Source organism: Galeopterus variegatus, unplaced genomic scaffold (assembly GCF_000696425.1).
Source record: "Galeopterus variegatus unplaced genomic scaffold, G_variegatus-3.0.2 Scaffold2318, whole genome shotgun sequence".
Lineage (NCBI taxonomy): Eukaryota > Metazoa > Chordata > Mammalia > Dermoptera > Cynocephalidae > Galeopterus > Galeopterus variegatus.
Genome location: NW_007728429.1, coordinates 95,675 through 107,298, shown reverse-complemented (window position 1 = coordinate 107,298; position 11,624 = coordinate 95,675). Strand labels below are relative to the sequence as shown.

General features: G+C 33.4%; 1 protein-coding gene across 1 annotated transcript in view; it reads left to right on the top strand.

Moving 5' to 3' along the window:
* The window catches only part of FAM91A1 (family with sequence similarity 91, member A1), a 44,598-nt gene that overhangs the window by 6,650 nt on the left and 26,324 nt on the right, over window positions 1–11,624 (top strand). Inside the window, exons 3-11 of the mRNA XM_008581291.1 lie at window positions 987–1,138; window positions 2,757–2,814; window positions 3,513–3,580; window positions 4,147–4,260; window positions 5,499–5,589; window positions 5,995–6,057; window positions 9,840–9,946; window positions 10,528–10,566; window positions 11,094–11,206. Of these exons, the coding sequence (XP_008579513.1) occupies window positions 987–1,138; window positions 2,757–2,814; window positions 3,513–3,580; window positions 4,147–4,260; window positions 5,499–5,589; window positions 5,995–6,057; window positions 9,840–9,946; window positions 10,528–10,566; window positions 11,094–11,206 (805 nt within the window). The remainder of the gene's footprint in view (window positions 1–986; window positions 1,139–2,756; window positions 2,815–3,512; window positions 3,581–4,146; window positions 4,261–5,498; window positions 5,590–5,994; window positions 6,058–9,839; window positions 9,947–10,527; window positions 10,567–11,093; window positions 11,207–11,624) is intronic.

Sequence of the window (11,624 nt, the reverse complement as noted above, 5' to 3'; positions counted from 1 at the left end):
CCGGAAAGGGAAAAAAAAAAAAAAAAAAAAAAAAAAAAAAAAAAAAAAAAAAAGTCCTCTTTGGGGCCGGCCCGTGGCTCACTTGGGAGAGTGTGGTGCTGATAATACCAAGGTCAAGGGTTCGGATCCTATATAGGGATGGCTGGTTAGCTCACTTCGGAGAGCATGGTGCTGATAACACCAAGTGAAGGGTTAAGATCCCCTTACTGGTCATCTTTAAAAAAAAAAAAGAAAAAAGTCCTCTTTTTGCCTAAGGTGAGAAAATAAGTCAGAAAAGGAAAAGTATATTAGTTCTTAATAATTTTTGACTATGTGTTTTGTTTTGTCTGGTAAATTTTCCAAATAATATAACTTTAATGAAAAACTCTTTCTATAATAATTGGAACAAATTTTAACATAGTTTGTCCCATGATTTAAAAAGAATTTTTTAAATATTTGTTTTTTATTTGTCAGATTACTTTGGTTAGTCTATTTTATTACCCTGCTAGTCTTTCCCTATCATGTATTACTCTTATTTTAAGCATAATGTTTCAGAGGTAGTTTTTCTATATAAATGTTTTCCATGAAAGTCAGAAGGATTTTTACATTAAAAAAAAAAAAAAACAGCAAATAATTTTTTAAAACAGACTTTATTGAAAACTACCATTGAATTTGGTGGTCTTGTAAAGTAATATAATAAAGGATTTGATGAATTACAGCCCATGTTTTCACCTTTTTTGGAGGGCATGCTTCAGTATTTGTTTTGTTACTTGGTATGAATTATTTCTTTACTTATCTGGCCTATTATACACTTTTACTTACATACTCTGAAGTCTGTTTCTTGTTTCTTTGTTCTAACTTAGAATATTTTATTTGTTCTGTTCTAACTTATATACTTTTCTTTTGAATTTAGTAATGGTTTGTAAAGTATTTCTTACTGCATTTATAGTTAATATGTAACTATAAGAAACCTGAAAAAAACTGGAAAATTTTCCTCCTTCCCCTAGTCAAACATGTCAAGAAAGATGAACGCAAATACTATGAGGAACTACTGAAGTACAGTAGGGATCATCTCATGCTGTACCCTTACCATTTATCAGATATTATTGTGAAGGGCCTGAGGATAACACCATTTTCATATTATACTGGGATTATGGAGGTGAGTTTACAGTGTGGTTGAATCATTATGAATGGGATGGAGCTGCATGTCAGGGACACTTTGCAGATGATGACCAGCTCTTCAGCTCTCAGCTGTAGCAGGCAGATACAATTGCTGAGCTTATAGTGTAAGAAGGGCCGTTGGTTAAAAGTTAACTGTTTGGGCCACACTTGTACTGGTGGTCATTATTGATGTTTTCACATTGGAAAGGTATCTGTTTATATTCTGTGTTCTTGGAGATATTGTTGGCCCTTTGTGCTATTGTAATATTAATCAGTCATTTCTGTTAGCAGAGACTGTATAAAATTTGTTGTTTTTAATAAATGATTAAGGTTGAAAATGTAGGTGACAGAATTGAACATTAAGCTCAGAGAAACAATGTTTTTAACTATTCATTAACTGTAAAGAATAAATGATGACTTAGACCCAACATTATATAATACACGTGTCAGAAAACAGAAATGTATTAGTAGCCCTGGCTGTTAATCTCTTTCTGTAATTATTAACTTTAGGTTGTTATCCTTTTTCCAAAGGCAGTTTTTAGGCTTGTATGGAGTAGCTTTAATACTAATTACATACTGTTTTTTTCAAGAAAGCTGGATGTAAAGATTGGTGGTATTAATCCAGTATTCATTTACTACTTATAAATAAATAAGTTCTAGGAGAATCCTAGAACCTGCAGTAACAGGGAGATTAGCTCCCTTAATGATGTGGCATCCTTTACTGGGAGCTCCCTTTGTTTATCTCCTTAAGACCCTTTTCTGTGGGGACTTCTACAGTCCCATGTTTCCCCTGTACCTATTGGAGGAAATACTAAAGCTTGAGGCTTGATAGCCCGGGTAGCATAATGAAGAACTAGGGTAGCATAATGAAGGTGACAGCTAATCAGTAAGTAGAACTACATAAAATTATTGCTGTCTCTTTGATTATTTTTCTAGTGTGGCCCACAGGGTTTGGGGGATAAAATAGATGGAATTTTTGTCCTGTTTACCAGTTTTTATATCAATTACGTATGTGTGCTTGCTGTTCTCTGATTTCTGTTCTTTACTATTGGGTATAGCTCCTGGGTTGAAAATGGGTCTTATCCCCACAATAAACAGTTGGTTTATTATTGGAGAGACAGATGGGGGCTGGAAAAAGCTGGATACTGAGTTTAACTCTGCTACTAATAGGAGCAAAGACTGCTAGGTGATTAAAATTTTTGTTGATAGTGCATGTTTTGGATGCATGCTGATGGAGCTGTGACACATTATTTGGCCTTCTCTTAGAATAGGAATCTAGGATTGGGTGTGAAATATGGAGAGACTGGAACCTGAACTCTAATAGAGGCTTTTCTTGCTTAGCTTCTGCAATGCAGAGGGTACAGGGCAACTGTCTGGGATTCATAAAGAGTGTTGTCAGAAATCCAGACCTGAAAGTCTGCCTTTCAGTTATTAAGTTGGGATCATGTGATAAGTGCCACAATGTGGCATGCAGGCTTTAGGTTGCCAAACTGTGATCTTAATACTTCTTGTAATAATTATTATTCTGTTTGGCTGTAGTAATATATATTTATACACATGTTTTTATCTAAGGAGATTTTGCATTTCAGATTTCAAATTTTTTTCTTTTTTAAAAGGACATTATGAACAGTGAGAAAAGTTATGATTCACTGCCCAATTTTACTGCTGCTGACTGTGAGTATTTAATTATGCTGAAGGAGGTAATGTTTAGTTTGTATTTTTGTGCATGCATGCAGGTGTCTGTCATATGGTGCTGTGTGTTTTTGACCTGAAAGACATGAAAAATGAGAACAGCAAGCAATATTATTAATGGGAATTTTATCAGGTGATACAAGTCAATTGTAAGATTGAGTCTAAATGTCTAAGAGGGGGAGGAATATTTTGGAGTGGTAGAATCAGAAAAGTAGGACCAATCTCTATATTTCTAGAGAATGAAGTTCTTTCTGATACTTGGGCTGGGTGTGTACCAAATGAGGGAAGAAAACTTGTGCACAGTATATTTACAGCATTTTACACGGATTTTACTAACATAATTTGCTGGTGTTTTATTATGCTAAATGTGACATAGTTCTGTTGTGTAAGAAGATTTTGCTGAGAAGTTCATTCTGACTTCTTGAAATTGGGAGGACTTCTCCTTTTTAAAAATGTTCTCATTTAGCATTCTCAAAAGTGTCAGCTTAAATTCATCTCTCCCAAAGTTTACTTTTCTATTTCATTTGAAAAATTCCTTTTAATTTGATTTTGATGGACCGTCAATCAATAATCAAAAGATGAACACAGCTGAGGGTTTTTTCCTAAAACCACTTGTGAATGAGTGTACTGACATTTCAAGATATATTAAATGTTTTTAAAAGAAAGGCTCTTTCTTTTAGGTCTAAGGCTTCTTGGCATAGGAAGAAACCAGTATATTGATCTTATGAATCAGTGTAGATCATCAAAAGTAAGTTAGTCATTTCCCTTTCTTTTCATTTTTTGGTCCCCTCATGACACAGTTTGATTATTTTAAGTGGTAGAAATAATAAATTGTAATTTTTTTGACCAAATAAAATATGCTCAACACAGAAACAATACAAAAAGAACTTTTCAGTATTTTCTAGGTTATAGCTTAAGTGATTATTGAATTTAAAAATATTTAAGGCATAAACATTTAAAAAAATTAATTTTGCTCTGCTGATCTTTTTACTTTCCCATTCTCTTCCTAGGGTTCACTTAAAGAGTGAAATAAATACACATTTTCAAATGCATTTTTTACTGCTTGGGTTTCATTTGAGTTTCTGGATTTAGATCCAGATTCGATGATTAGTGTTTTGAAATAATTTATTTTGAAACAATTTAAGAATGACGTTCTCCATTCAGTATATCTAGAATAGTTAAGATTTTAAAACAAGAGAGTTTTAAAAAGATATTTATTTAGCCTGTTAGAAACAGTCTTATGATATGATTGATAAAAGAAGAAAGTGGCAATTTTAGTTGACTGCAAATTCTCAAATGTTTGTATCATTGCAGAAATTTTTCAGAAGGAAAACGGCCCGTGATCTTCTACCAATAAAGCCAGTGGAAATTGCCATAGAGGCGTGGTGGGTGGTGCAGGCTGGATATATCACAGAAGATGACATCAAGGTAGAGATCTTTAAAAGTTAAACATAGAATTTTTTTTTAAAACTTATTTTACGATTTTTAGTTATATAGTTCTGTAATTTTTTTAAAAAGGAACTCTATTTGTGGGGTTTTTTTTTTGAAGAAAATTAAATTCAAAATTTAAAATGATCTTGATAGGCTATAATACTCTGAGTTTTCAAGACACTCTTTTAATGGTTCAGGTACAATAATCTGGGGGTATTAATTAGATAGGAATTTTATGTAAAGTGACAGACATATGATGCCATAACCACCCACAACAATAGTATTGGCTAACACTTTTGAACACCTGCTGTGTGCTGGATGTGCCAGGCACTATTGCAACTATTACAAGTGCTTTTGATATTGTCTCATTTAATTCTCATAACAACCCCAGAGGATAATTAAGCGTTATTTGTACCCATTTCACAGTTGAGGAAAGTAAGCACAGAGCAATTAAGTAACTGCTCAAGTCGTAGTGGTAGTAAAGGTTCAAGATTTTCACCCAGGCAGTTTGCAGTGGAACCTGTACTGAGTCACTGCACTCACATACAGAAGTAATAGGTGCTTTGATGGGGCAATAGTGTCAAAATCAAGGCAAATGATATTCCCAGTGGTCAGATCACATATTGGAAGGGGTGTTGACGTAGAAGAAAGTGGTGGGGTGATGAGGGGACCTAGAGACCAGGTCATATCTATGTGTAGTTGAAGGAATGTAAGTGAATATGTGGGCTTTTTTTGGTCTGCGTTTAATTTTTCTCCAGAGGGTGTGTTAAATCCAGTGAGTGTAAGGCTTAGAAATTTTGCTTCAGTATAAGTACTTCCTAACATAGCTGTTAAACTATATCATAAACTAGTGAACCTTCATTGATAAGATTCATGTGGAGTTTGAGTAAACTTATGATTTGAGAGATTCTGAATCAGCAAATAAATGGATCTGGTTTCAATTGAAGAAGAGTAAATATTGTTATTTATTAGTGAACACTTACTACTAACCAGCAAATATTGGTACTTATTATTGTGACTTTGTTCTCTAAGTTCTGTTGGTAGCATGTTTTGGTACCTTAATGATGGTTATGTGCATAGTTTTTTTGTTTGAATTCTAGAGTGGTAAATGAAAAAATATGTAGTTCCTTTAACTGATGACGTGTAATATTAGTTTCAACATAAATAGATTTCAGGAGACTTATGAATTAGTTAATTTGGACAGAACTTAACTGAAAATATTTTGCTTTTCTTAGATATGCTCTTTGCCTGAGAAATGCGCTATTGATAAGATCATCGATTCAGGCCCTCAACTCTCTGGATCACTAGATTACAATGTAGTACATAGTAAGTGGTTAGTAGAAATGGTCTTTTGTCAACATAAAAAGTTGTTTTAAACCATGAATTATTAATAGTAGTACTTACCAATTAGGTATAAATAGTACTATTTCCTAAGGCTGCTTATTGTTTGAAATGTGATCTTAGTCTGTTGTTTTTCAGTGTAGCTGTAATTAGTCACATACACTAGAAATTTATAAAAATGAATGGTAAGAAAAGTATTGTAGTTCTGAGCATACATACAGGAAACCGAGATTTAAAAAATATAACTTTTTTCTGTTTTACTTTTTTCTTCTTCACATAGCATTCAGTTGTAAGAATCTATACAAAAGCCAGGAATCAGTTTAAAAAAAATTTTTTTTTATTACTATTGTGTAATGTTCCATCTAAACCAAGGTCCTTTTGCTTCTGTAGGTTTATATAACAAAGGATTTATTTATCTGGATGTACCAATATCTGATGACAGTTGTATAGCAGGTAAGTCTGTGCTTACATTTTTTGTTGTTTTTTGAGTGGCTACTAGCTTCTGAGCACTACATATCATTCTAAGAAATTAAACATAAATCGTCTTAGAATCTTAGGTGTTAAGATATATCAAAGAAAAACATTTCTTCATTACAGTGTAACACACTGCAGTGGTTTTACTTAAATTCCTTATTTTCATTTTTATGTTATTTTGGTGTACACACTATGTTAAAATAATAAAAATCAAAGATAAATTTCTCACAATGCCAAATCAAGTCAATACTTTTATAAATTCATGTTACCTTTTAATTCTTGTTCAGTGCATAGCAGTTTTTGTATATACCCAGTAATATTAGAAAATGTGGTCTCTGTTTTCACTTAACATACCTATGTCTTATTTTTTCATGTTACTACAGTCTTTTTTCTCTTTATTTCCTCCTCTCTTCCTCCTTCACTCACTTCCTAAAGTTAGACCAATATTAAGAGCCTTGTGTAAAGTGTATCATTTTATTAAACCATTCCCCTATTGCTGGTTATTTAGATGATTTCCAGTTTTTGCCACTATAATAATAATAATAGGTCAACATTCTTGAACACAGAATGGTGCTTTTTTTCCTGCAGGTTAGATTTCTTACCAGTTTGTGGAAGCACATATTATATTCAGGTTATGTGTTATAAGTGTGTTTTGTAGCATATTTTTTAGCTGCTGTTCTTTTTTGTGATATCTTTTACCATATAAGATATGTAATATTTGTGTAATCAAATATAAAGTTTCAAAAAATTCTGGAGTGTGACCTTACTATTAACAAATGAGTGGTGATAGTGCTTATTACAGAAATACTCCCTTATGTCACTGTTGAATCGTGACAGTTTATCATGATCTACTGTGTCCTGACCTTTGTTTGGGTTAGTATATGTTTATGATTTGTTAATAATGCAGTTTGAATGGTGTGCAGATGTGAATTCCATTTTAAGCTTGGAAAGACAGCTGAAAAAATGAAATACTAATTTGGGTTTGTATAGCTGGTGCTATAACAAATAAAATACTAGTTTTAAAATTGGAAATTGGAAAGGTTTTGACAGGGAAATGGTTTCTGGAAGATGGAGGTGGTAGTGGTTTCCTGTGACAGCTGGAAAGTACAAAAGCATTGCTCCAGTCTCTACTCTCGTCTGGTAAACTGACGACTCACTTGAGATCCACCTGAAAAGACTGGTCTTTGACTAGTTCATTTCAGTCCATTTTGACTAACGGTTTGAACATTGACTCACATTAGCACTAAGATCATTTGAAAGAATCAGTCAAGGAAGGGCCAGATGGATGGCTGCTCCATTACGGTGCTGTGTTCTGCCACACTTCACTTAGTAGCTGACAGTTTTTGGTGGTGTAGAGAGACCCATGGAATAACTGCTGACTTCACTTTACTTGTCATCATGTTCACTTTATGTGTCTCTTGCTGTTCCCCCAAGTGGAATAAACTCGAAAGGAAAGCAGTTTGACAGCATGGAAGCTGTCAAATTTAGTACAAAAGATACCTGAAGGTGATTTCAAAGAAGGCATTTCAGACATGTTTCAGTGAAAAAAACAGGCACTGTGGGTGGTGGAACAAACATATGGAGGATCGAAGCACTTTGGGGGTAATAATCATGAAAGGCTCTGTTGTTAAATAAAACATATTTGTTCCATCATTCATCAAACTTTCTAATTACACATTTTATGTCTACCCTTCATAGTCTCTAGATTTTTGTTATGCTTGAATAGAATACTTCTATGACATAAATAAATCTGAAAATTCTTGAAAATGTTTGTCATATATTTTCTAGTCTGTAGTCCCCTTGGAACTTATTTTTGTATAGTATTTGATATGAAATAAGGGTCCAACTTGGTTTTCTCTTTGGATAAATGGTAGCACTGTTTTTTCAATAACTGCTGAGTGGAAGCATAGCTTTCGTCATCCACTACATTCCCCTCTATACTGGATCTAATTCTGATAATCTTTTTTTCTTCAGCTGATACCATATTATTTTGATTACAGTGACTTAGAGTAACTTTTAATATTAGTTATGGCCAAGCTTTCTTTGTGAATCTTTTTTTTTTTTTACATTTTTCTTGGCTATTCCAAGATATTTTTTCTTTATATTTATTTTTATTAATGTATTTTTGAGTAGGCAATAATTATGACATAACATTCTAAATTTACAAAGGCATGTCAAAAAGTCTACCTCCCACTCCTTTGCCTAGCTGTGCCATTTCTTTCTCAGCAGCCACTGTTAAGTTGCTTTATGTATCCTTCTAGATGTATAGGCATGCACAGAGGCATATATGTATATATCCTTTTTTGTGTTGTTTTATTTTTACAAAAGGTAGTATAATCGGAGTATTTTGGGTTTTTTTTAACTTATATTAGAGACTATTTTATATTTCTTCATGTAGAGTTGCCTCATTCTTTTTGCCATATATTAATTGTGGCTTAGGAAAAATTTTAATATCTTAGTGTTTTGGTATCTTTGTCTCTAAAATAGGGGTAATTATGCTACTGTACCCGTACTACTGTATAGTACCTACTGTATAGTACCAGTACTACTGTATAGTACCCAGCAGTAGTCTAGCACTTAGCAACTGTTCAGTGAATGTTTGCTATTGTTATTCTCACATAGTGTAGGAAAAGAATTAGTGATGTCAAATGTGGGATTTCTAAAATATTTCTAAAAGGAAACCTTTGATCCTTAAATGTATCTAGATGTAATGTAGATAGCACTAAATTAGAAAATGATGTGAGCCAGATCTGTAAAGTGAATAACCTCTCCTGAAATGTACATTGTGGTTTTTCAGTGTCTTCCTTTGACTACTTGAATTTTGTCTTATTTTTCGTTTTTTGGAATAATTTAGGTTTTTGGGTACAATTAGATGGTATTAGGACCCGGGGACACAGGAATACCCAACTGCTACTATGGCCTAGGCCCTCCTCTTTCCTGTATATTTTCAAGGGAAATGTCTACACCGGGGAGAATGGCAAAGGAAAGCATGGTGCTTCTCTGTTATTGGCTGGCAGAGCACTCTGGTAAATCAGATTAGAGCATTTGGACCAAAGAGATAGAAAAGAGCACGAATGAACAATCAGGTGGAGAGCAATGGTTGGGCTGTATACTATGCTGAGGTAGATCTTGACCTCTTGCCTCTGAGGCTGCTGAGAAGGGTACAGAATTGGAAGCCCCAAAGAGCAAATTATACTAGTGACTGCTGGTAAATGTGGCAATCATGAAGATGAATGTTTCCTCTTCTCAGGGTGGAGTGGATGTGATGGGAAGAAAGGCAGAAAGCCAATACTTCCTGTCCACCTGGTGTTCGTATAGCATAAAAACTCTTCTTGCAGTCCTTTGCTTTTCCACATTGGCCGAGTCACTCCTGCTGCCTATGGGGCATCCAAAACACACACTTCAGAAACCCTTTGCAGGCTTCCCCATTCTGAAGCAATCCCTGTTCCTTTGTCTTTCGGCCAAGTCCATGTCCTGCAGCATTTACTCTGCCTCAGTAACTCAGGCAGGAGAGAGTTCCATGGTGAATTAAAGTACTCTGTAGATCTTGTGGTCTGCCTTCAGAGTCCTCTCTGTGCAGATGTTGTATATGTACCTAACTTAGGGAATTTTAGAAATCTTGCTATAAAGTAGATATAATAAATCAAAAACTATTCAGTTCCTAAGTTTGAGGTTTCTCTTTTTGATTAGATATTTAAGTTAAACTTTGTTTTATAAAACCATGTTACTGAGAAAAGCCTATTTTGTTTATATTGTTTTAGTTCCTCCTCTTGAAGGTTTTGTAATGAATCGAGTGCAAGGAGATTATTTTGAAACTCTACTCTATAAGATATTTGTTTCAATAGATGAGCACACTAATGTTGCAGAGGTAAGTGTGACAACGTCTTATGAAGGAATATAATTTCAAGGTTATAAAATAACTGTAAATTAGGCAAAATTATTTAATAATATTTTCTAAATCTATACGTAGGGAGATCAGATCATAGACTATTAATACACTTAAATGTCACTATTCTTAAGTTAATTCCTATACATGTATGTTAAAAATTTTTAAGTTAATAATTTATAATTTGGTTAAACTACTTTTTATGTGAAAGATTGTAGACTATATTGATCTATCTAGGAATTTTCTCATTTTAAATAAGACACAGTTAAAGAGTAAGGAATCTTAAGTTGTTATGGTCACTACCTGGATTTTTCTACTCTGAACGTCTTAGAGAAAGAAAAAAGTTCTGAATTCAAAATTTTAGTGTTTCAATTTGTAATTTAAAATTTTGCTGATTATGATTACATTTGTTTATTACAACTGTATAACGTGCTGATAGTTCTAAGAATGTAAAATTCTAAGAATGTAAAATGGCTGATTGTGATTACATTTGTCTATTACAATTGTGTAATGTGCCAATGATTCTAAGAATGTAAAATATAATTTTTAATTTTATTTTCCAGCTTGCAAATGTCCTTGAGATAGACTTATCCCTGGTTAAGGTATGTTATATTTGTACTCTTTTTACTTATAATGTGAATGGATTTTACTAGTAGATTTTTATTTTGATAAGCTATTGAGAAACAGAAGTATTGAGATTCTTATTAGTTGTCTGAGGGAGTGGGAGCAGTAAAAGTGTGCTTGCAAAGATAGAAAAGAGCAAGATCAGGAGCCCTGAATCATTGTTCTACCACATAGGATGAAAGAGAACACTCACACTTCTGTGTACAGCAGGAAACAGCTTGATCAGTATCTTGTAACGAGATTAATTAAAGCAATAACTCCTGCTTCATTGGGAGCACATCTAGGGAGTGCAAGGCCAGAGAGTTGGAAGCATTCCTTACCATACATGCATGAAAACCTTAAGGGAGCAACAGGCCTACAGGCTTACTGAAAATGTTTTTTTCTAGTTAAGGGATGAAAGTTTTTGAGAATCACTATAAGTATAGTCTATTAAAGTATTTTTTTCATACAAATATTCTGATGTCTAATTGATTTTAAATGCTAATTTTCTTTATGTTCTTTTCAGAATGCTGTTTCAATGTATTGCCGATTGGGCTTTGCCCATAAGAAAGGACAAGTAATAAATTTGGATCAACTTCACTCATCATGGAAAAATGTTCCATCTGTAAACAGATTAAAGTAACTCATTTATTCAGTATGAGATATGAAAGTTTCCTTTTGAAAAAAACATTTAATCTTAAATACAAAAATTTTATTTATGTAATCTGACAGTTGAGGTGAACCTATACCAGTATATTAGTGATTTTTAACTTTTGTGTGTGATGGATCTTTTTTAGAATCTGATGAAAACTAAGAACCTTGTTCCCAGGAAAAAGCACAATCAGTATTTTACATATACTTTTAAAGGGTTCTCAAATTCTCTGAAGCCTATCCGTGGGTATTAGTTAAGAACCTTGCTGTATGTGGGCAGAGCATTTTTGGGCTGTCTTTCAATTTTGGACTTGAATATGACTGGATATAAATGGATTGTTCATAATTTAAATACTGACTTCAGTAGATATTTTTACGTAAGATCATTTATATAATTTAAAAAAGC